The 24997-nt window shown below is 37.6% G+C and overlaps 1 protein-coding gene and 1 long non-coding RNA gene across 3 annotated transcripts in view; both read right to left on the reverse strand.

Moving 5' to 3' along the window:
- The window catches only part of PPP1CB (protein phosphatase 1 catalytic subunit beta), a 112023-nt gene that overhangs the window by 79025 nt on the left and 8001 nt on the right, over positions 1-24997 (reverse strand). Inside the window, exons 2-8 of one of the 2 annotated variants that reach the window (XM_041477216.1) lie at positions 20373-20504; positions 16801-17031; positions 16352-16456; positions 11516-11587; positions 8322-8473; positions 6661-6795; positions 3699-6047 (exon numbers count right to left, since the gene is read on the reverse strand). In XM_041477216.1, the coding sequence (XP_041333150.1) occupies positions 5943-6047; positions 6661-6795; positions 8322-8473; positions 11516-11587; positions 16352-16456; positions 16801-17031; positions 20373-20504 (932 nt within the window). In that variant the 3' untranslated portion in view covers positions 3699-5942. Of the gene's footprint in view, positions 1-3698; positions 6048-6660; positions 6796-8321; positions 8474-11515; positions 11588-16351; positions 16457-16800; positions 17032-20372; positions 20505-24997 lie in introns of those variants that run through there. The other variant, XM_041477215.1, reaches the window with a different exon arrangement.
- On the reverse strand, positions 11599-16340 carry LOC121358770. Its single transcript, XR_005955947.1, has 3 exons — positions 15341-16340; positions 14199-14340; positions 11599-13326 (listed from the first exon to the last, which is right to left on the reverse strand). It is a non-coding gene; the product is annotated as an uncharacterized LOC121358770 (long non-coding RNA).

The following is a 24997-nucleotide window of genomic DNA, read 5'->3' on the forward strand; positions in this document are numbered from 1 at the left end:
AATGGAAAACTACTGATTTACACATGCCCAGAAATTTGACAAGACAGTGAGTGAGTTGCAAGGGCAACTGTAGAAATGCTGCTTAGAAGGAACGATGTAAAATACTTGCAACTATTTTCACACTAGTTTTGTTGGGATTTCAAAACAATAGGGAAAAACTTACAATGGAATATATTCACTCTCCACAGTTGTCCTCTGCATTCATCAATGCTGTGTGCTCCTCTGCTTCATGTCATGAGCTGCACCAGTTTTATCCTCAAGATACCATTTTTTTCTGGTTAAGCCTTTTCAATAATTAATTGGATTCATCCACAGCATTCTCTTTTGCACCCCGAAGAGTCAAACCTTTAAAGCAATAGGACGAGAGAAAACTCTCTACCAAGAAAAAAAGTCAGCAGCTTAATTATTTTGCTTTCTGCAAATATAATTTACTATTTTTGAATATGAACCATCTGTAAGAATAGAAAATTATACTACTTCCTATTTGTTTCACCTCCTCCCTTTAACAGCAACTTGGGTGAAGTTAAAACACTAAAACTTAACATCTGGGCATGTTTAACCTGTATAAGGAGGACTTCTTCAAGTAGTGCTCATTTCTACAGTTCAGCCTATGAGCTTTCACAAAAAGCTTACGTCTTTACCTGAAGACACAAAATAGTTTTTGTTCTTTACCAGCAGCTGGATCTAGTTATCACCTGCTTTCTGATAGGGCTGTTTGTAAGACTGTTTGCAGCAGCAGACTAAAAGGAAGTTTGGGCTGCAGATTCTGTCAGCAAAGGCAGTGGAACCCAGAAAAGGGGCTGTGCTAGGCCACGAGCAGGGCACATACACACTCTGCTTAAAGCTCCACCTGTTCTGACTGTTTCAGGCAGCAATGAGTTTTCTTTGGAAAAGATTATTGTAGTCATGTACTGGCAAGGGCTTTTAGGAAACACTTAATTTGAATTGTTCTTCAAGTTTCATTTCTTGGGACAGAGATGCACAGATTAATGAGTTGAAACAGGATACTGGGAAAAAGAATGAAGTGTCCTTATTACTCATTAACATTATTATCTATTTTAACAAGGCACAATGAGACACAAAACAATTAACCCGACAGCTTAGCTTTTTCCCAACACCTCGAGTGCTGTGCAGGAAAGATGCTCAGGCACTACCAGTTCTGTTAATCTATAGAAGATGAGAATTTGGCAAACCCAAAACAAGCACCTAAACCTGTATCTTATCTGCGTAAGTTCTTTACTGACCCAACACTGAGTTACAGCCACACAGTTTTCAGTGTTCATCCCAACATGGCCTGAGGTTCCTTCAGCTTTGATCATCCAGTACGTGCAGTGAGAACACTTATAAGCCTGCAAGTTGCATGCAGCCACCTGGTCAGATGCTGTCCCCAAAACCTTGATAAATGTTTGGAACAAGACAAGCAAAATCCATGTATGAATCAGGTGAAGAAAAGTATACAGCTGCACTGAGAGTGAACTTGAAAGCTTCTATTGCTAATTAGCAGAAGCAAAAAAAGTGTCAGCAGAACAAAAGCATCCGGGCTTTGCTTAAATGTCCCAACCTTGGTATTGATTCATTGAGTTCCTTTTTATTGACAAGAATGGCTATATGCATGAACTTTATTGCAAACTCTGACTTGTATCAAAAAACCCTGTCCCATGGGGACTCAGACATTTGATAGCACTATTGTCATCTCTGCCCCAGCATAAGGAGACATTCTCTTGTCCTTGCTTTTTTTCACAAGTTCATTTGAAGTCAAATATTCACATTAATCCTCATGTACATTCCAAAGCAGATGGATACCAAACATGAACCAAGCTCCAATTCAAATGAGTTCAAAAGCAATACAACATTGAAGTACCACTGTCTCTGCTCTTTGCTAAGCTGCAGTATTACCTGGCAAGTTTGTATAAGGCATCTTCATCTCTAACCAAGACGGCAGCAAGGACAGTCCCAGAAACACCAGCCATGGACACAAAAACTAGTAGTCTGCCAGTAAGAAGTTCAATACCTAGTTAAAGACTAGGCTTTTACAATTGTTATCTACATAAACCTCTAGAAAGCAGAATCCCTTTTCTGTTAACTGCTGAGCTTTACGTTAAAGGAGAAGCATGGAATATTTGTATCTGTCATCTACAATTTCTGAAGATTCCAGTTATTCAGTTACTCTCAGATCACCTTCAGTTCAACCATATCCAACAGCAAGTGTCTTTTATATTTCTATTACTAGAGAGCAAAAAAATTGTCTCCCAGCCCCAAACTAATCATACAGAGCTCCAGCAATTCAATCTGACAAGGTTCCACTTAGACTTCTTGAAAGATAAGCCACAGACAGGAACACTTCTTCATTTAAAGATACCTTTCTGTTCATCGATTCTCTTGGCAGAAACACAGCAAGGTGGATTTCTATGACCAAACAAGCTCACAACACGGATGTAAGGTTACTAACCATAAAAGCAACTTCCTTCTGCAGATCAGATGAATTTCCATCAGTTCCCCAGGCAAGTAAGTGCACACCACTGGGACGCTACAAGCTGCGTCACACCTACCTATTGGCCTCCCTCTCAACAGAGCGTACAGTACAAACGGAGATTTGTCTTCGCAACAGGATCATCAAACTTGGTGACACCCAGCAGCAGGACACTTGCAATTAATTACACTAAACTTGGAAGCAAAATGACCAACTCAGACTTCAGTGGCCACAAGTATTCCTGTGTGTCTATATGCAGCAAACCAAATGCAATCCAATAGTTTAAGATCTTCACACCGTTTTCAGTGAGTCTATTTCTACAGCAGTTTTTGGAAATACATCAGATCATTACAAACAATGTGCTAAACAGAAACAGTCTTCAAGGTACTAGAGCAGCACAACCACAACTATATGAAACTTTTTTCCTCCTTTAAAGCAGCGAGCAATTATCCATGCATACAAAAAAAGTGATGCAAAACAAGAATCTTGTATCAACCACCACAAAAGAGACCAAGGCTGCATCCCTTTAAATACTTTAAATTAGTATTTGGGAAATTCAAAATGCCCATCAACCAGAAAGGAACAAGACAAGAGGTTGTGTGCCATGTGTACTCTACTATAAACATGGAATGAATATTACTGTCAGATAAAGGTGGGGGGTGGGGTAAACATGCAAAAGCACATCTCAAATGGTGTTATGTTTCATATGCCTGTCAACAGCCCATATGACAATGCTCCTGTTTATTCCCAGCACACTACATGTGCTATTTAACAGTATTTAAGGCTTGTATTGACAAGATGTTTACGTGAAAAAAAATTATTAGCCATTAGACCACTAGTAATTTCCAAGGAAGAAAGTTAATTTTATCTGCATAGAATTAGACTGAGGGATTTTTTTTCTACTTCTCCCAGAATAGACAATATTAAAAAATAGAGATCCATACTAATCCTGTAAATGTAAGCTGAAGTGGCGAGTTCTGTTATGTACCAGACTTGCTTTTAATATGGAATATCAGTCCTATCTCTAGGGGTAAGATTACTACATCTTGTGTGCTCTGTTACCATATAGATGGATGAGGGATGTTGGCAAACATCCCAACTCTCCAGAAATCAAAACAACATTCAAATAATTTCCAAATGACTGCTGCTATGTAAAAACAGCAATTCTTCAAAATACCAGCACCCCATGTGGCCTACTAATGCCATTAAACAAACTAAAAATTTCCTATTTCTTTAGGACACAGAAGAAGGCCCGAAGACTTTATTTTTCTTTTGACACAGCATCTGTAACACAAGCGAGCGTGTTAGGTACTCACATAACATACAGCTTTACACCTGGACATTTTATGATACAGAAAACATTGTTCCAGAAACAAAAAAAAATAGAAAAGGGTTAATCCAGATGTTTGGTAACACAGAGGCTGGCACTTGGTAAAACCCAGCATTTTCAAAACTTGCAAAAATAAATCTCAAGTAAGCAATGACTTAAGAGCAGGAAGTTACTATGTCAATGCTTACAGATTAGATTTCATTAATTACCTTGTCCCAAACTGCAGTTACTCTCACACAGCTCTTATTGGTGACTTTCAAGAACAAGTGTCTTTGAACAATGTCAAAAACATCTACTACATTTTATTTTAAGCATTGAAATTGGTGTTTGCTTTGAAGTGGGGTAGAATAAATCATTGTCCAAAACCACAGACCAACCCAGTATAAATCAGTAACAGATAGATATATTGTAAGCTTTCCTTTTCTTTAAAAACAACCAACTCCACACATTTTGATTAAGTCAGGTACGTTAAAATAACCAGTCAGACTTCATTCAAATGAATTAGACAACTTTTACTAAATGAAAAAACCTACATTTAAAATATGCATTTAAAATAAAATGGAATTAGAAAAGAGACTTAAATCCATTTTAAAGAACTTGCTCACTGTGTCAGAAATCAATATATCTCTTGCATTATATAATGTGCCAGTTCATAAAACATAAGTTACTAGAATCCTCAATTTAACATTTTCAAAGACAATACTGAAGTCAAGAGTTTTACATCTACTGATGCACATTTAGAATGGTATAAATCTGCAGCCTTCCCCCAAAGAATCTAACAAATTTGACAGTATTCAGTAAAAGCTTTTGTAGTTGTGTCCAATAAGTATTGCATCCTAAAGCATCACAAAATCTGTGCCTTTCATTTATCCTACTATATATTTTGTATCTTCTCTATATCTTGCCATTTGCCAATGTTAACTCTTTTGATAAAGGAGAGAACTGAAAAGAAATACTGCGTAACTCTTGATCACGTACAGAAATTATTGCTACTATAGTACACTACAAAGCAGAAGTCTATACAATAGTATATGAAATTTGATCATGAAAATCCAAATGGATAGAATCTTTAGTGATGTAAGCCTTACTATGAAGTTGGACATTCCTGTAGCATTTTCAGCTCACCACTCATCATCTAGCCTATTGTATGTTGAAGAACATCCATTTAAACACACCCTCTTCTGAAAAAGAATGTCAGCTTTCAAAGGCTTAGCAAATAAGGATCTTCATGTTCTGTGGAACTATGTAAGATGAATTCTGATGCAGGTAGGAAGTTACCTGGAAGCTAAGCATGCCAAAGGTGTTTCATGCTAATAAAACTAAAGCCAAAGTACCACTAAATCAAGTTACCAACTAATAGGCAATACCATTTTTGTCCTATCTAAGTTAAATGAAGTGCCATCGCACAGTGTAATGTCAATAATTTAAAATAGTGTAGTGCACAAATCCATTGTGTGGCAGTTTAAGTTAAAGGTCAGGACAGGTTTTTCTGTCTTAATTATGTTGGCTGCCAAGCTGTCCAGTCTGGGCTTTTGGGACTCAGTTTGCCTTTTAATCACTACTGTACTATAAACTTTGCATTATAATGCGGCACACGGCATTATGATGAAAAAACAGGGGATTAGGGGGAGGATAAGAGATCAATGGCTGTTCTAGAAAGCCCCTTCCTTGTATCAATTTCAAAGAGCCAGGAAATAAGACTAGATACCATATTCCGCATCATTCTAGCTACAAAATAACCAAAGTAAAAGCAATTAAGCAACAATAAGACCACATTACACAAATGGAACATCATGCTCTCATCTGGTTTAACTATTACACCAAGTTTTAACTGGGATGTTGGTCAACTTTAAAAACCGTGGTAAATGTGAATATGTAGTTGAAATAGTTTTTCCTAATTTTTTTTCCTCTCTATGCTGGATATTAGAACTTGGAGCTATACTTGTTACAATACAGTGTTGCACATCTTTCTACTAGAAAAAATTAATAAAGATCCTTTACCCGTCTCTTTAAGTTAAACGTGTGACATCATAAAGGGTGTCAAATGGCTGGATGGTTTTACAGTGCACACTTATTATATACTCTAATATGGAGTTTTGTCCTTGACAGATCTGATGGTGTTTTCTACATTATTTCCTTTCTTCACCTCTTCTTCGGTGGATTAGCTGTGCGAGGTGGAGTGACTGGACGCCCAGAATTCAGTCCACCATACTGGTACTTGGCTTTCTTTTCAGATGGTTTCAATATCTTAGAGAAAATAAAGAAGTTCCTTTGAGTCAGCAATAACTAAAAACGTTTCAAATACTGTTAAGCCCACATGAAACCTTGTTCAGCAGGAACAACAGGGATAAGGATGGCAGTGGGGGTTGGAAATCACATCATAACCGTACAAATTTCTTAGTTCCACATGCAACAGTAACAGCAACTCTAAATCCTTCTAGTTCTACCACTATGCTGAGGTGGAAAGGGGAAAGAAAAGGGGCTGAAAACACATCCAGGAAGGAACAGGGACTAAAATCTGATAAAGAAGCCATATTAGAAGGGTCCCTATAACAATTAGTTTGCATAATCGTGTACTCCAATCACTAGGTATGAGAAAAAAAAAAATCGCCCAATTAAACTTTAAATTTTGAAATGAGCATTTGAATAGAATGAACAACTTAATACGCAATAGTTTGGAGTTTTCTGGAGAACAGTTGGTTTGCAGTTCCAGCTGTTCACAAATGCCAGCCTCCTGCGCAGTGCCCTATGTAGCCCAAGAATATTGCTTTACACAAATCACCAGCACATCAACAAGCACACTAACTCAGTCCACACAGCCCCACACACAGAGTCATCTTAATGCACAAATATACCATACCTGGAAGGAACACATCAGAGTTTCATCCACACTCATCATGCCTCCTGCATTGTCAAACTCTCCACAATAATTTGGAGCTGAGAATAGGGTGACCAACTGCCGTTTAGCGAAGAACTCGTATCCATCTTCAACCACCTGTCAACACCAGAGAAATCAATACAGCTTACATATGAGATTCTGAAGAAAAAAAAAAGTATCTTGAGGCAAATTGGACTTTATATTACAAAGATAAAGGAAGTAATCAGAAAGCTATTTTATGTCTTGATTTTCAGAGAGGACAAGTTCACTCATTTTATCTTACCTGACACTGAATGCCAGGCCAGATAGCACACCCTATGTCTGACACTTCAAATATTAAGCACACATCAGCTTGACTGTTTAATATTTTCATAGTTTAAGTCCAATTATACACTGCCAGTGTAAGGATTCCCAGCATTTAATACTTTATACACAGAATGTGGATGTCTGACCTAATTAGTCTGGAGCACACCATTTTCGCTGCAACTTGAAACTATTAAGTTTTGCTTAAATTGGTGTTGACTGCACCCACCTCAAGTGTAGGGGACTTGAGACTATCAAAATCATAAAAAAAGAGTGATTCTGCCAGATCTTGCCTAAGAGCATAGTATACCTTTACAATCACGCAAGTAGTATGATGCACCAGCTAAGGATGTTCCCTTTTTTCCGAGATAAAAGCTTCATGTTACAATGTAGTACAAGTACAACCAACTGCTTACTTTGGTGCAATCATCATGATCTTCTGTATCATCCTCTTTTATAAAGAACTGAATCAACTATATGACTGTAGAAAACTGGCAGTAATCTTGATCAGCAGTTAAGAAATCCAGTCAGCATGTGGAATCGATACTAAATCTTCTCTAATGTTTTAGCAGTAAAATTACAAACAAAAAAATTTTAAGTGTTCTAATAGTGTACCCAAGCTTAACAGTGACACAGAAGAAAGAGCCTATTTTTGTTTCACAGCAGGAGCGAGCTTCTAAAATAGACTAAATAATGAAACTGAAATGTTATACAGGAAACTGAAAACTGATGTCCATCTAACTAGCACTCTTGCTTGAAGTAACCTAATAAAAAAGTGTGCTAAGGATTGACAATGCAAGAAGTGCCTGACTGAAATGTGAGGAAATAAAAATAATCTATGCCAAAATACTCTGGATAGCTGAACCAAAATACTGGCAACAGTGAAAGTTTTTATGTATAGACCTGTTTGTAGAGATAGTCAAAATGCATTTAATATTTCCATGAAGCAAAGCAGAGGTAGTTCAAGCCAGAACTACCCAAGAATTGTCTACTGCTGAAACTGAAGAACTTAACTTCCATGTAAATCTGAAATTCAAATCACTCTGCCCCTTTAAATCTGGAGACTTTATCTGTAATGTTCACATACATCAGTCTAACATTTAACAGGCAGTACAAAAGGAAGACATCAATGGAGAAATCCAGTGTTAGTATTCTACTCAACTGACATTAGACAACACAGGTCAACATGAGCCAACATGTTGGAAGGACACAGACTTTATAGGCCCTTTATTAGAAAGATGTTTTCTCTAGAAATAACACAGTGCAAATTAAGTTCCAAACATACACTACTGCTAAGGAGCAGGAGAGGTTTTAAGAAGCAACAGCAACAAAATTCATACCTGATGAGCTCGACAGATCAAATCCAGATCATGACGATTCAGAAATTTACTGACCACATCAGCACCAAAAGTGAAAGAGACCCCACGATCATTTTCACCCCAACCTTGCACATCTTTGTCTGGGTCAGACCACAGCAGGTCACAGAGCAAACCTTCAAAAGATAATGAAAGTGAAAATGCCAGTCTTGGAAGGTAAGGTATTTTATAATGCAAACCAGTTCTACTATAATTACCAGAGCAACTCTCCTAAAGAAAATAAGCCTTAACAACAAATGCAACAATACTTAAACTGCAACTCGGACAAAGAGTACAGTCTGCAAATCTCTAGATTGTTTACCCCCTCACCACTGAAAATGCCTTGAGATGAAAAAGTCAGATTTGAATAGTTCTCTGAAATAATCTTTTATTGCAATATTCAGCGTGTTTACAGTGAGCATTAAGGAGTTTAAAAATATTAAAGTACATGTGTATTAAAAGGCAACCATTAATTTCACAGCTCACTGAGAAAGGTTAATTTGAAAGCTGCAGTAAATTTAAAAGCTCTATGCCTGGCCAGTTATAAAGGCAGCAAGTAACTTTTTACCTTAAGTTTCTGAACATGATTCCTACCATTCATGAAGAACCTTAGGTGACTAAATAATAATGTAACACAGCAATACACTGATACATTGTCTCACATAGCATTGTAAATTTGCTAGGATCCCTGCTGACTGTTTCCGAAAGCCTTGTGACAGCCAGTCTGGAAGCTAAGCGAAAACAGTAAGTTTTTTTTTTTTTCTTTTCTTTCTTTTGCTGCCAACAAAAGGTCAGCCAGCTCTGGAGTTAACACTAGGTATTAAAAAAGATTCCTCTAGATCAACTGCAATGCCTTTACATATAGAACTTCCCATTAATATTAGCAAGAGAAAGAACCAGGCCAATCCAACCACAACACAAAGAAACCCCCAAAGGTCTGAAAGGCATTTCATAGCTTTCCATGAAATTGTACTTTCTTTACCTGTGATGACCCATAGGCATATAAATATTTAACAGCATTGTCTCACAATCTCAAGGATAAGCCAGTAGGCTCCTTCATCTGCCATTTACAAGTTTGATTGACATTTACATTTGGTTTCTTGCTAAAGAAAATATTGAAGATGTTATTTCTTAAACAAAAGATCCTTCAAGCTGTAATCAAGCAAATCAATGTTTGAAACCTATTGTGCAACTACACCATTTAATATTTACATACATTTATCAAATGGTCTTCGGTGCCAGACACAGCTCCTCTCTAACAACAGGCTAAAATTTGATTTGTTTTTAGAAGAACAGAACAAGTACAACTGCATTTTAGATAATATTTCCATCTAGAAATAAACTCCTGAACACAGACAGTGCATGAGAAAAACTTGACTGAAATTTAGTTCCATATTGATTAACTTTGTTTTCCAAAACAATAATTGCCCTGCAATCCCTAATGGCTTCTTACCATGAGTTTCCAGCAAGTGATAGAAGCTGCTTGTCTCAGCTGTTAGCAAGTGCTTCCTCTTCTTTCCCCAAAATCAAATAATCTTTAGGGTCATACAGAACAATAGGCAAATCTGTCCTAAAGGGGTCTTTAAACTGCAGTTGAAATTGCAAAGCCTTTTTTCATCAGGCTAGAAGTTGCCACCATAATGATCTAATCCTAGCACAGCCACATGATCATCTACCAAAACTTCTGTATCAACACAGTCACTGAGTGACACCCCTCCACAAAGGCAGCTTTGAAGGGCTTGAAACTTCCACGGAAGTGACACTACTTCAGTTTATTTTTAGTTTTCCACAAGATTTACTTTCATTATGTAAAACCGGTTTCCTTAAATAGATCCAAAAGATGAAGACCACAGCACACATGCCTCTGATGGGACATTTCATTTTAGCTCTGACAGTATACACACAGCTATTGCTTCTGAAAGCAAAGATAACACTACAAAACACTACACAAAACAAAAGCCTTCTACAAAAAAATCTCCATACTTATTTTTAGGAGGTACTAAGAAGAGAGATGATTTCAGTGGAGTGTCCATGGAAATGAGAACTACGTTCTGTAAGGGCATTCCTGAAGTGGGGGTGCCTCAAGCAATATTATTCGCCTGCTGAATAAAACAATCTTTTCTGGGAACACTGATATATGCAAAGATGGACTCGTTTGTGCTAACATTTATTTGGTTATGCATTGACTGAATAAGGACAAACACTGTAGTAATTTATACCACAGAAACAATCACTCACCAGTCTATAATGCATCGTAGTGTCAGGAGTGTATACACTGGCTTGCACAGAAGTGGTGTTGTTTAAGGGACAGTAGATACATTAACATTAGTCCCTGAATTACTCCCATGCATTAAGGAACATTACAGGAAACAATTCTTCTACTTCAAAGTTTAATTGTAACCTATGTTCCAAAAAAGGTTCAGAGCTTACATCTCCTCTGAAAGTTAGTTTCAGTGAGTTTCAGACTACCGTTGAAATCAACACTTTAAAAACTATCCCATTGTACTGCTCAACATCTTTTCAATCCGCTAGTAAAAATATCTGTAATGAGACACTGAGCAAGACTGATTAAATCATTTAAAAGCACAGAAAGCACTAACAATTTGCATCCAACATTTATAAACAGAATAACCTAGTAGAAGAAAATTTCACAACTAATACATTGATAGATGCAATTGAAGTCCCAACTACAGTGAAGTAAGAGCTGTATTTTTCAAATTTAATGAGGAAGGAGACAAATAGAGAGAAGTCCAAATACTTAAACACCCAGGAAATTTAACTTTGTTGTACTGTTGTACTGTTTTACTTTCTTTGATAGACTAAAAGGTTTGTGTGTCCCTAACCAAGGCAAGGGGAACTACCTCTTCAGTTTCCTTTATCTTTCATTACATTTCTAAGATGTTTCAAGGGAAACTTGTGAATAACACATCCAAAAACATGTATCAAAAAACATACCGCACTCTGCTATGACAAACAACAACAACACACAACATACAACAACCTTTATCATATCAGATAACATAGCCATCATGAGGAACAGGGCTCACATCCTATACAGGCACCAAGGAATACTGTACTGTGAACAGAGGTTGTGTTAAGTCACTACATCGCTTGCACAGAAACTGATTAAACCTGTTTCATCATTAAGACTTATTTACAGTAAATTCCATGTCACTCACCTGTGTCAGGAACATCTGTAGGTCTCATAATTCTCCGGATCTGCTCCATTGACTGGAGATCTGGAGACAGTCCTGTAGAAGTACAAGAAAACAAGTGACTCATATACGCATTTTATCTGCAGAAAGGGTTCCAGAGAACACAAGATTTGAGGCTCAAAGGCACACAGCATCCACTGTTTCCACTGCAACATAAACAAAAGGGAGTTTGCTATAAGATAATTAAGTTGCTAATAGAGGACAGAGAATAATGCAAGTGAAATTAGCAAGGGGTTCTCATCACCATCCTTTTAGCCATGGAGGTTGTCATCTACTGTAGCTCAGCTACTTAAGTCAATTATAAAATCACAGTACTTTGATTACTCAAAAAAAACCCCAAAACACTTAGTACAGACACAGCTATCTTTCAATAGTTTAGCCATTAACATGCAACTACAATTAAAGCATGGAATTCCAAAGCCACCCTTTGAGGAGTTTACACTCCATAAAGCTTCTCTACTTGGGGCATTCAGGCATGAAAGAGCCTGCTAGATGCTACCGCATCTTAATGTGTCCTTAAATAAGGGTCCTAAGCATTTAAATTACTTAGGCCAAGGTATCTAATTAAGAAAGCCGCAAATTTGAAAATCAAACATGAAGACCTAATCTGTGATGAAACACATTTCATGTTAATAAACCATATCAATTTGACTCAGTCCAGAACTCTGAACAGGACAGAAGAAAGCTGATATTGGAAAGGTCATTTCAACATGTAAAATAATTTCAGCTAACATCGGAGTTTGCACAGTGGCAATGTATATGTTACAAGAACAATGATATTTGACAGCAACCAAAGCATTTGATACAGACTTGAGAAACACTTCTTCAAGTATGAAGATTTTAGATTATTTTTCTTGAAGCAGTCTTATGGTAAAAGCCTCCTATCATCATCAGCTTGCAAAAGCTGTTTTCAGGCTCTTGCCTTGAGGTTGTAAAGGATGGCAGAAATCTAACAGTAAACTACTTAAAGGGAGTATTAATCAAGTCTATAAACACAACAATATAGGAATAATAATAATATAAATTCTAGTATAAAATCACCTTTTAAACTTGGATTAATCTACCACTTCCCCTTCCCCAGATCTGATCTATTTGCACACACATTCCATTAGCACATGGCACCACACCCAGAGATTGCAATGGGCAGTCTCAGTGAAATAAACATGACCAGTCTGTGACTTTCTATGAAGTTACAGCTTTCAGCATTTCAGGTTGCACCCAAAAGAAATCCTGGAAGTGTTCAAGGCCAGGCTGGATGGGACTGAGCATCCTGGTCTACCGGGAGGTTCCTTGCCGACAGCAGGGTCTTTGGGAACTAGGTGACTTTTAATGTTCTTTCCAACTCAATGCACTCTATGATTCTTTAAAATGACATGTTACTACAAACCATGTCTCAACTGTGTGGCTGTCCATTTTTGTACTATTTTGCATTACTGGAAACCGGCAAAACCCTATGGAATTGCCTGCAGGTTTGCAGACTTCCTTGTAATCATTTCTTTCCCAAAGTATTTTCCTAACTCCCCTTGCACACAAAGAAACGGCTAATGTCTCAAATTCATACCTACAGAGAAAAGTCCTACATGGTCAGTGTTAAATGGAGGATATAAGAATGCTAAAGCTCACTGTAAAGCTGCTTCCAGTAAAATGATTGCTGAAACTTACAGCACACTAAAAGTACACACGTAAGTTGTCTTGTCACAACAGTTAAGCACAGAAAAAATACCTTTAAGTATACTCAGTATACTGTATTTTTGAAGCATAAGACCACTTCTTCCCTAAGGGAAAACAAAGAATTCTCATTACTCCTGGTAGACTCACCAAATTTGATTTGAACCACTCTTTGACTGCGTGGAATTGGTAAAGTAAGTGTGATAGATACTAATTTCCATAGTGTAATCTTTGAATACTATGTAAATTAAGTAGAGATAGACATCAACATCCAGTCCGTCGTCATTAACATCACAAGAAAAACAGAAAAAGAGCCTAAAAATACTACATAAAATGTAGTATTTTACTGTACAAACAGAGCTCCCATCTCAGAGCTTCAATCCAGTGTGGTAAGACCAGTGTATTCCATCAATATGACACTACAATATGGACTTCATTTATGGAAACTTGAAACTAACCATGTAAGTTCTCTAAAGATTAGAGCTAGAGAGTGCTGTCATAGATAAGAGGACCAATGCTGTACAGAATACAATGCAGAGAGAAAGGGAGAAGTCACAATGGTTATGGAATAAACTTTAATGAAGTGAGATAAACAGCAAAGTCAGAAGTTAATTGAGAGGACAGGCTTAAAAAAAAGGACAAATTACTACATGTGTGAGGAATGTGAGAAGAGAGGGAGCTGATGGAAAAAACACAATGAAAGATCCTCTCACTAGCATGAACATTTAAAGACAGGGGTAGCAAGAGAGGTTTCAGTTATATTGCAAGATAGGTAACTCAAAACAGATGCCCAGAAAAGTTTAGGTAAAAGAGATGACTCGATACATTAAGCTATTGTAGATGACCTACTGGGGTTGAAGTTAGGTGCCTTTTGTTTTACTATGTTATGCGGTTTTGCAAAGTTTTATTATATCCCAGAGGACAATATTTTTAAAATAAACTATGCAAAAATGCGCAATATAGTAAAAAAGGCACCTACCTTATGCTACATGCTAGCTTCAACCTCCAGCAGAGTTGAATGGTTTGTGTTGCTGCCTCAGTGACTATTAGAGTAGTAACATCATGAACATGGCGTTGACAGTCCATTACTTCATTGGATCTGGAATGCAGTTTGGATAGGACTGGAGAAAAGTGGAAAAAGGGCAAAACTTATTTCTGTGCTGAACGTCCACTTCCATTTATAAGGAGCAGCACAGAGCACATCAGTAATCTTTTTGTTTCATAGCTGCAGATCAGTTCAGAGTGGCAATAATTTCAGAATAATTTCAGTTACAGACTAAGCCTGTTCAATTTAAGGGGTAATTAGCAATGAATAACAAAGTCAATACTGCTTTTCACAAAAAGATCCTTAAAGCATACTATGCACAAAATAACCTCTTGTTTAGTCAAGTAGGAAAACTTAATTCACACGTGCCCCCCCCCGCCCCCCCCCCATTTACAATGAAACTTTAAGTCTTTTTTCCTGAAAAATAGCTCTCGACGCTTCTCTCTCATGGTTCAGGTCTCAAATGCATACACACAAAGCTACTGGTTTTGTCATAGCACTCTGCTCTACCTGCTAAGCTGCTTTCATTATCTTCCGCCTAAATTTCATTGTTTGCCTGAAACACTCCAGTATTTTGTTACTATTCATTCTCTGTTTTCCAAAAAATCAAAATTCTAAAACATATGTTGATAGTAAAACAGTAATTCTTTCATAAGCTGTTTTGGAGACAAATTTATTACATGGGTTTTTAGCCACTGGTATCTAGCTACCTCGGCACAGAAGCGACTCTATCTCACATTCTTAAAACTATGAGATCTAGCCTGTAAGATAGATATCAGTTCTTAAAAAGAAGAAAACACCACCACATGGCTTGAGAATAAGATTAAAAGATGAGGTGTAAACAAACAGGTATTTTGACATGTCAGTGCTACCCAGAGACTGGCAGACCCAAGTGTATTACTGCATTAAGTATGTTTTTACAGGGACTTAACAATATCTCCAAGCATGTTACGTGTAAGACCCTGTTAGCTTATTCTAGCAGGCACTGAAGGCAGAAGCTTTCAATACAAGACACAAAAATACTCCAGACCATTTTTAAAGCACATTCCATACAGGCATAGCTCTTGAATTGATACCTGTAATTAATAAAGGCAGGATGGCAGCCATCAATAGAACCTCATGAAGTCTGGAAGTCTTCTCAGGAACTCTGGGCTACACACTGTTTCTAATTCCAAACGGAGGTGTTCAAACTAGATGTCTCTGCATTGCCTTCATTTCCACTAATTTCCATCTCACTGGCAACACAGGTGCGACATCTACCAAACCATTTCTAGATCACTCAGAGAAAGGCATTAAAGTTGCTTATTAATGGAGGCAGTTGCAAACACAGCTGCAAAAGGCAGGATGGCTCTTTCTACAAGTAATTGAAATTCTTGTCAACTGTCTGACACTGCAAGTTTCTGAAAACCTGTTAAGCATCATTGCCTGTAAAATCATGGCAAGGCCTATTCTCCAAAGAAGAGAACCAAAGTACATTCAAATATTCAGACAAGTCACAGCCATCAGTCAGCTCAACACCAAACACTTTTTTCAGTACACCAACTGGGACAGGTACCTACAGAGGGTAGACTGTCTAGCAGCCAAAGCTTTATGGAGTCCATGCAAGCCACGTCTAATCTGTTACAGTATTAACAAATGTCTCAAGCTGCAGACTTGACTGTGTGACCTCAGCGGTCCAGCCCACCAAAGTGCTGTGAAACAGTTAAAGAGGCCGAGAGTATAGAGCCAAGGTTACTTGTGAAAGCCGCTCTTCACAGCTAGGGATGCCACCCTTAGTGAAGGCTGCACTGATATAATGTGTAATGTGGCAAAGTAGGCAATAATTCTAGCATTAAGTCACCTTCAGAGAGGGATACACTGATGGGAATACTTACAGACGCACTTCCCTCTCAGGCACAAGAAGGCCAAGTGTATCAGGTAAGAATGACAGTCTACTGACCACTGCACAGAAAATCATGACCTTTATAGACAACACAAGGTTAAATATCTCCAGCTAAGTATCAGGTACACACAGCCACACTCATTCTGGTATAGCATTAACCCAAAATCAGTCTAGATACAGCCTTTAAAAGTAGCCATCAGCTTACCTCCATGACAACAGAAGATCTTCTCATCCACAATGGCTGCAATAGGCAGACAGTTAAAACAGTCTGTGAAGGTCTTCCACAGCTTAATGTTAAATCTCCGCTTGCCTACAAAAACAGTACGTGATATTAGGAAGAGGAAGCGGGTTTTTAAAGACAACCTGTAATACATACCAGAGCCTAAGCAAAAATGTTCGCAAACTGTCTTCATAGGGTTTTATTTCTGTGAGCACACTTATGCTTCAATCTCTTACAACAGCATTTCAAGGACAGCAGAAGAAAAAAATAGTAATACTCCAGAGTGACTTTAACCTTGGCTTGGAACTTAGAAAGTTTCAAAGCAGGTTCAAAGAATATTGAAATCCTTGCACTACAAGAGTTGCTACTACAAGTGTTTCCCAAACAATGTATTAGTCTGTTGTAGTCTTCCAAAAGTACTAGAATTTGCTTACATTCATCATAAAATCCATAGATTCGATTGATGCTAGCACACTCATGATTTCCTCTTAGGAGAAAGAAGTTTTCCGGGTACTTGATTTTATATGCCAGTAATAGGCAAATTGTTTCCAGAGACTGTTTGCCTCTGTCTACATAATCTCCAAGGAAAAGATAATTAGCTTCTGGTGGGAATCCTCCATATTCAAATAATCGAAGCAAGTCTGTATACTGACCATGGATATCACCTGAAAAAAAAGAGTTTACCAAGGATTAGTGCAACAACATAAAGACTTACACAACTCAAGAACTTAAGCCAGCTAATTAGTTTTTATTCAGTGATATTAAAAAAGGCATTAACATTACCTTTAAAAACTGGCAATATGCATTACGAAGGTAAGAACCATGCTAATATTAAAGCTGAAGTACTCACAGGATATAAATAACTCACCATATCTGCAGAATTGCTATGTTAGGTATGAAGCCAATCTGAAACCCAAAAGCTAGAAAAATCTTCACAATAAAGCATAAGCTTTCTAACCAAGCTTTAATTCACTTAAATTGAAACAAGATCAGAAAGAAAACCTCTAACTGAACAGGTATATGACCAGAAAGCAAATGTACCTCAAAAAAGTCACATTATCTACTGCAAAAACAGATCAGTGAAGAATTCAGACTGGAGAGAAACTCAACACTGTGCTGGCAAAGTACACTTACTTCAAAGGTCAATTTCCATAACACTGCTGTACTAAGAATCCCATCCCCCAGCATTTAGACTGACTCCTCCTTTGATGCATGTAACAAGCAAGACAGAGGCTCAAAGACTCCATCCCTTACAAGATACTCAACCCTGCAACTTGCAGTTAGGAAAAATACCTGTCATGTTACTCTTCACATTGCCAGCTTTAAAACTAGGCTTTCCACGGAACAGCTCTGTGAGGCATTTACACCACCACAGTGTATCACATCAGAGCAGCCAAAGCTAAACTATCTCTGAGCTGTCCACATGGGTGAAGATGCCAAAGCTGCTCTACAGTAACTTCCAGCATACATGCAATGTACTCCAGCTGACTGGAAAACTTATTACCAGAGTGACTGGATGCAAAACAGATATGCCAAAAGCCTTCAGTACAAGCTGTATGCTATTTAGATTCAGTACCTCCTGGTCCGGTACACTAAGCATCACATAAACGTATTTTCACTAATGCTGTTTGTTCAGTGACAAGATCCTGAGTTTGCTAGCAAAATAACTGGAGTTATTCTCCAGTAGAGCACAAGCTACTACGGCCTCAAAAGAGAAAAATGATCAACTCACTTAACTTTTTTCATCTGAAAAAAGGTTCCCAAACCTGTATGCTCTCTGGTTCAACTCTTAAAGAACACAGTGGTAAGAAGAGTACATGCTGTATTATAGTCCTTTAAGCTTTCCATGAAAAATGCAATACTTCCTCCTTTAGGCAGCATTCTCCCATAACTATTTCTCACTTGGGGAGAAGAATCACTTTTCCAGTTTTCTTCTAGTAGAGGTGATCAGTATCTACTACCCAACTTCAGTCACAATCTGAAGCTCCACTGGCTAAAATCTCTTTCGCACATGTTGCAACAAGAATGATTTGTATTCTAATTGATACTTAGAAATCTCCAGGTCACAACCTGAAGAAGCAGAGGAGTCCTCAACAGCTTGTTCCTGTGCTGAGTCTACTACTCCAAATCTGGGGATTTGGTAACTACTGTTATCAAATCCCCAGACTTCAGCACTAACAGATTGAACTACCAAGTAAACACATCACAGAAAATATTATGTTGTCTATAACTACTTTCAGTTACACATGTACACAGAGGGACAAATGCACTTAATGGGTAAAAACATTTTACAGAAACAATTTTACAAAGGTACCAAGGCATTTACCATTCCATTCAGGGCACTTAGCATTTTAAAATACAGCTTCATCTGAGCACAAGTTGAAGTTTACCAGATATAGAGACTTGCATTAAAAACCACATCTATTTAAAATGGACATTTAGATAAGAGCACCTTTCATCTTACATTGAAATACAGCCATTTGAGATGTAGAGCTTATTTTGAACTGACTTGATTGTACGACAAGACAATCCTATTATGGTTCCTCAGGTATTGCCTGAACACACAAAATAATAGTTCAAAGCAATACCAGCTGCATATTTTGCTTTTGGTGAAGCAATCATCTTTCTTTCACTTTTATCTAAACACAGCTTTGACAATTGTTCCAATATTAAATTCAGATGCACCTGACACTTCCTGGTACTTTCACTGTGTTTGGAACTCGATTTAAGATAACAAATGCCTTATTTAGCTGTGCATTAGCTACACCTACTACTGCACACCTAACAGTCCATTCAACTGCCTCGATCTGAACAGATGAGAAAGACCTCGCTTTGAAGTAGGCCGATTATTCTTGGCAGACCTTGACGTATGTATAATCTATCCAAGTTTCCACGTTTTCTTCATCTAGGAATACAGTAAGACTACACTACAATGAAAAGTCTAAAGAAACCACAATGTGATAAAGTTGCATTTTATCTTCAACTTTATGTCATTAGGCAAGCTGGGCTGGTTTTTCCTCCCCAACCTACAAAGCAATTAGTCATTTAAAAATGACTTTGCCATTAGTGGTTGGTTTGTGGGTTTGGCTGTTTTATTTTGTTTTCTTCTTTTTTTTTTTTTTTTTTTTAATTGGTAACATCCTCTCAATGTAAGAAACATTGCAGACATTGCATCTGCCAGGAAGAAGCTAATCTATGTTTGAGGATGTAAGTAGTAATGAACACAAAGATTGTTTCCCCTTTAAAATTATGACACTTCAACTAATCTAATTCAAGGAATTTTATGCCTTCAAAGACATTGTCTATTGTTAATAAGCAAGTTGAAGGATGATTACAATCCAATATTTACAAAACTTCTAAAACATTTTTTTACAACCTTGTAGTTACAGTGTAGTTTGGAAAAAGTCTAGCATCTTATAAATGCTTAGTGAGGTAAAAACACACGTTTTATTTGTGTTTCACAGTAATACTGATGTTTGTTAAAACATGCTGTAAAGCTCAAGGAATTTGTTACATGGTAACTAAGCCTAACTTAAGTCTGCATCCAGTTTTATTTCTCAACTGAAAAACTAACAATGCCTTCAATTTTTCAAGTGTTTCATTCCACGAGGTCTTTGTTTCATTTATGCTTTGAAGCGAGCAACTGCAACATGCAACATGTGGGTCTTTTAAAAGCAGCTGACTGCTTTCTGAAATAGTGATCAGAAGAGCACCAACTCAGGAAAGGAACAGGCTGCAAAATTTGCACTAGATGAGGGCACAAGCAGCCCTTATTGCCAAGGAAACTTGCTCCAAAATAGCGTGAGGAGCATCAGCAATGTACCAAGTGCTACTTATCCAATCAAAACCTAATCCAATCAAAACTGAAAATCACATTCAAGATTTTGAAGACCTCCCTCCAATCCCAACTCAACCTCATTTGCCTGACTCAGCATTCTTCCAATCCCCTAGCACAGAACTAGATTGAAACACCTACATAAAACACGCATATATCAAGCTTACATACCACAAATTTTCAGAGGTGCCTCTAGTTCCAGAAGAATAGGCTGGCTAAGAAATATTTCCCGTGATTTTATGCACAAGCCCCGAACTTCTGCTTCGGTCATCTGAACAATCTTCCCGGGACGACATCCTCGTACTGAAATGAGATATTTAACAGTTGAAGGCAACTACCACGCAGATATACAGCAATAGTTAAATGCAGATGATCTGTATTTAAAACCTGTATTTGACAAAAAGCCAGCATCACATTCTATATATGTACCAAATACCTTGGAATTATGCTGTCCAATGAATTGTAAAATTAATCTCTGATACTGTGGTAATCTGTACTTAAAGATCTGTACGCATTCCTGTTGAATCAGGTCTCAGAAGAGAACAATTTAAGCTCTGCTTTTGTCCATATCTCAATAAATGGCAATTTTAAAAAGTGTTTAACAATTCCTTTATGCTAGAGTAGTCATAAAAGACAAGAAAAATCTTGAGAACAGAAAATCTGAAAACACTTCCACATTAGCACAAGGTAAACTACTTTAGGACTGTTAAGTTCAACAGCACTAGTTAAACACAAAGAAAAAAAAATCATAGATGTTATTATGTTTATTTAAACTGAAAATGCCATATTAGGAACATCACACTACAAAAAGCTACGCAAGTTTGATGAAACTTCCATATATAATGACCCTTAAATTACTGAAACCTTTACAGCCAAGAACATTCTAACTAGAAATGAAATTGAATTCACAAAACCTGTAAGTCAGGCACTCAGACCTATATTTAGCATAATATCAAAAGCACTTGCATGTCATTGCACTCCAACCAATATCCTCTGGCAAGTTTATTGCAGCTGCTTCTTTCTACAAGTATCTGTAAGAGCTCTGTCAGAGGCTGTAGTGTGTCTTTAATGAGGCAGCAAAATAGAACAATTGTGTTGTCACTTTGGCCAATCCAGTTCAGTCTTGCATCTCAGCACAAACCAAACTTCAGAGTTCAAATGAATAAGCCAGGATCTATCAGTGTCTACAACAGGCGAACATCCTGCCCTGCCATCTGTTTTAGATGAAAGTAACATTCAGCATTAAACCACAGCAGCACCTTCAAGGGAAGGTAATACTCAACTTTTGCAGCTCAAATTAAAATGTTTTCAAATTCATGTATAATAAGACTTCACTTCATAAAAAATTTAGCTGCAAATTCAGTTAGTCTAATAAATTTGTGAACAGAAGAGCAAAAAGTAGTTCACACATAGCAAATTCCTATGTCACCTGCTTTCCCTCTTCAAAACAGAAGAGTAAGCTTGTAAATTTTTTTTTCCATTAACATAACCTCCCTTTTCCTTGTATTTCTTCTTAGTTCCTAGAAAACCTACTATACAGAGGAGGTCAGTATAATTACATCTAGCATTATCTACATTGTGCAATGGAGAAGAAAGGATATGAGGGAAAACAGTTTGTCCTAGGTCACCTAGTGCGACAGTTCAAAGTGTTAAACTCAAAATACTCTGCACTGGTTATCACTGCATACTTGTCCCAGTGTAACTGCACATCTGACCATGCCAACACTGTGTATTTATTTTTAATAAACACCAGACACTTGGTAAACAGAGATTAGGAAGCAGTCACAGGAATACCTGAAAAGGCAGAACTGAAGAACGGTTTTCAAAAACAGGGCAGAGATGCAAAATTAGATCCTGGGACAGCTAGTTTGAGTGCCAAAAGAGCAGGAGGAATAATACATCTGAAGTTGAGGAAATATTGGAAATACTTAGCTCATTAGAACCTCACAAGAAAAAGGCTGTGTCACACAGGACTTCTTTTACTGACACCCAGTGAATCACTGCCAGGTGATATTTATGACATGGTAAGTCACATTCCTCTTGCTAATTAAGATTTCAACTATACTTGACAAAGCATTTTAGCAACACTTTTTGTGTTATTATTCCTCATGCATTAAGATGTTCGTTTACGTATAAGAAGAATACAAAGGCAGACATCACAAACAATCAATGTGACTTGGAAACAATATATGCCTACAGGCCTCTTCACATTTTAAACAAATGAGCAATGTTCTTACAGATATATCTTCAGCCCCATTATTAGCAAAAAACCCAGAAACAAACAACCAAACAAACTCAGGCTTGACAGCTTTGCACTTTTGCTTTGACTATCCACTTTGTGGGGTACCAAAATGTTCTGATAATCTTAATTTCAAATGCTTGTGTTCCAATAGTTTATAACAATTCCCTTTAGAGACCTGGGACTCCTTCTGCTAGGCACAATAAACTGCCATCACACACAAGCAGAGTCTTTAAATTACAATGGCTATAATTTTAATTAAACAATTGATATATTTTAGACCCATAGCTTGCAACGAAGTCACACCAAAGCACCATGCACCACAACCAGCTTTCCAGTCATGTCTTCCCACTACATACAGTGCATTCTTTTAACCATAAGAAATTACATTCTATTCTGTATTTAACTTTCATGATGTTTTGCAGAACCAGAATGATGCCATTTCATACAGATCAAGACCAAGAAGTAGAACTGCACACTTATATCCACTCTAGTTTTGGAACTCAAACCCAGGAAAGCCCAGTATATACCACATTAATGTTCCCAGAAAAAGCACTAGACCAAGCACTGAGACCAAAACTGAGATAACAGTTCAAGTAGGGCGTCCATAACACTTTAAATAACTTCCACCCAATCGGTTTTTCTTGCAACACTAGTCTTTAGCTCCCTTCGAAAGTCACACAAAGAGGTTTAAACTTGGAACATTTGCTTTATAGGATTGATGCTTTGAGCTGTGCTGGATTTTTTCATGAGAAGCAAAACACAGAACATGCAGTCCCTGACTTCATCATTAACTGCCAGTCAGTGCCTCGATGGTATTTCTTTACTTCTAACAGCAGAACCGTAAATGCTGCAAGTCCTTAACAGACAAATCAACTAAGCAACTTATTATCTCACTCCAGATTTTCCAGGTTAGGAGACACTTCTACAACTCTGACAGGTCTATCACGCAGAAGAGGAGACAGCATGCATGTGATGCTCAGTCACTTCCATCCTTTGGGAAGGATGGAAGATCTGAGCCACTGTACCTTTCCAAAGGCACCTTCCACCCAAACAGTCTGCAGCTCCACATAGGTTCAGTTAAGTTTGAAGTAATATAAAACCTGGAGTTTCATGAGGAATAATCATCAATACTAGTTAAGATAAAAGCAGTTTTCTCCCACAGTTGCCAGATCAGCAACAAGGGTACTACGTATTGAGAAATGAGAGGCTCCTGTGACCCTGAAAGGCTCAGCACTTTGCTGGATTCACAAAGACACTGAAAGGTTTGCCAAGTAGTCATCCAGAACACATGTGCCATAGCTGTGGCACAAGCACACAAGTAATGCTAAGCACTTATTTCAGCAGCTTACATTACAACTAGAATTTTGTTCAAGTTCCCTTGACTCAACTGAGCTTTGTATGGATTGTAAACAACACTGCATTTAGTTTTTCAAAAGCCAAATCCCCAAGAACAGATTGAAGGGGAGGTTCTAAGAACCAGATCGAGAGCATAAGAGATGGTTTTCAGATTCACTTACGAATTACTACAGCTAACCACTCAAGTCATAGCTTCACACACTGCAAAATCTGTAGCTAAAAGAGCCTTTAACAGCATTGGGGAAACCATCATTTTTAACAGCTGTCAGTTACCCAGGGCAGAAATATATCAACATTAAAGGCAAATTCATTCTCTTTAATCTAAAATGCTGTAAACAAGCTTTGATTTACATAAATTAGCCTTCTGATAGGGACAGTAGGGACAGCACTTCCTGCTGTAAATACACAAACTCACATGCATAGTGCTCTGAGAGAACAAGCCGTTCCTCCAGTGAGCTTCAAGCAGAGTGACATGGCATGGGATAAAAAAGGAATAAAAGCAAATATATGCTGTGAACACTGAGACTTATTTTAGCACAACAGATCCTACAGTTACCTAAAAGCTACTCTAATTAATATTAGAATAATCTCTGCATCTACACAAACATTGGTAAACAACCTTAAGAAGTTCAGTAACATTAATTAGCAATCCAAGACATGAGCTGCACAGTGGCAGGTAAGAAAAACTTCAGCAAAAAATAGTAATTTTTTTTAATCCCTCAATTTATGCCAGAGTGTAGTAGATTATGTAACGCAATACTGGCAAGGAAAAGGAAAGTGGGTCAAGAATTGGCTGTTCCAAATTCCACTTGCATAGTTTTTTTCCATAGCCTTTCATGAAATGGAAAAAATGTATTTAACCTGTTCTGTCACACTGCTTCTGGTGTGCCTCTCTCCAAGCAACTAAGCTGCTCATGTTGTGCCATCACTAATAGTTTCTTCAATGACTAAGTCAGCTATGGTATGCACAGCTACCCTAAGCATTTACCTGGTGTTGCTTTCCAAGATGTCAGTGTCCAGTTTACTGGATGTAACTCACAGTTTTATCATAACATCAAAACCCAGAGACTTCTCCCTAGTATCATAAAAAACTGGGTCAGCATTATTGCTAATAAGCACTCTCCTTTCCATTCACTCTGCTTTTTTTGCAGACATGCACTTATGTGGCCACACAGCAACCACACAGTAAACTGCAGTG

Source organism: Pyrgilauda ruficollis, unplaced genomic scaffold (genome assembly GCF_017590135.1).
Source record: "Pyrgilauda ruficollis isolate IOZ18807 unplaced genomic scaffold, ASM1759013v1 scaffold4, whole genome shotgun sequence".
NCBI classification, from domain to species: domain Eukaryota; kingdom Metazoa; phylum Chordata; class Aves; order Passeriformes; family Passeridae; genus Pyrgilauda; species Pyrgilauda ruficollis.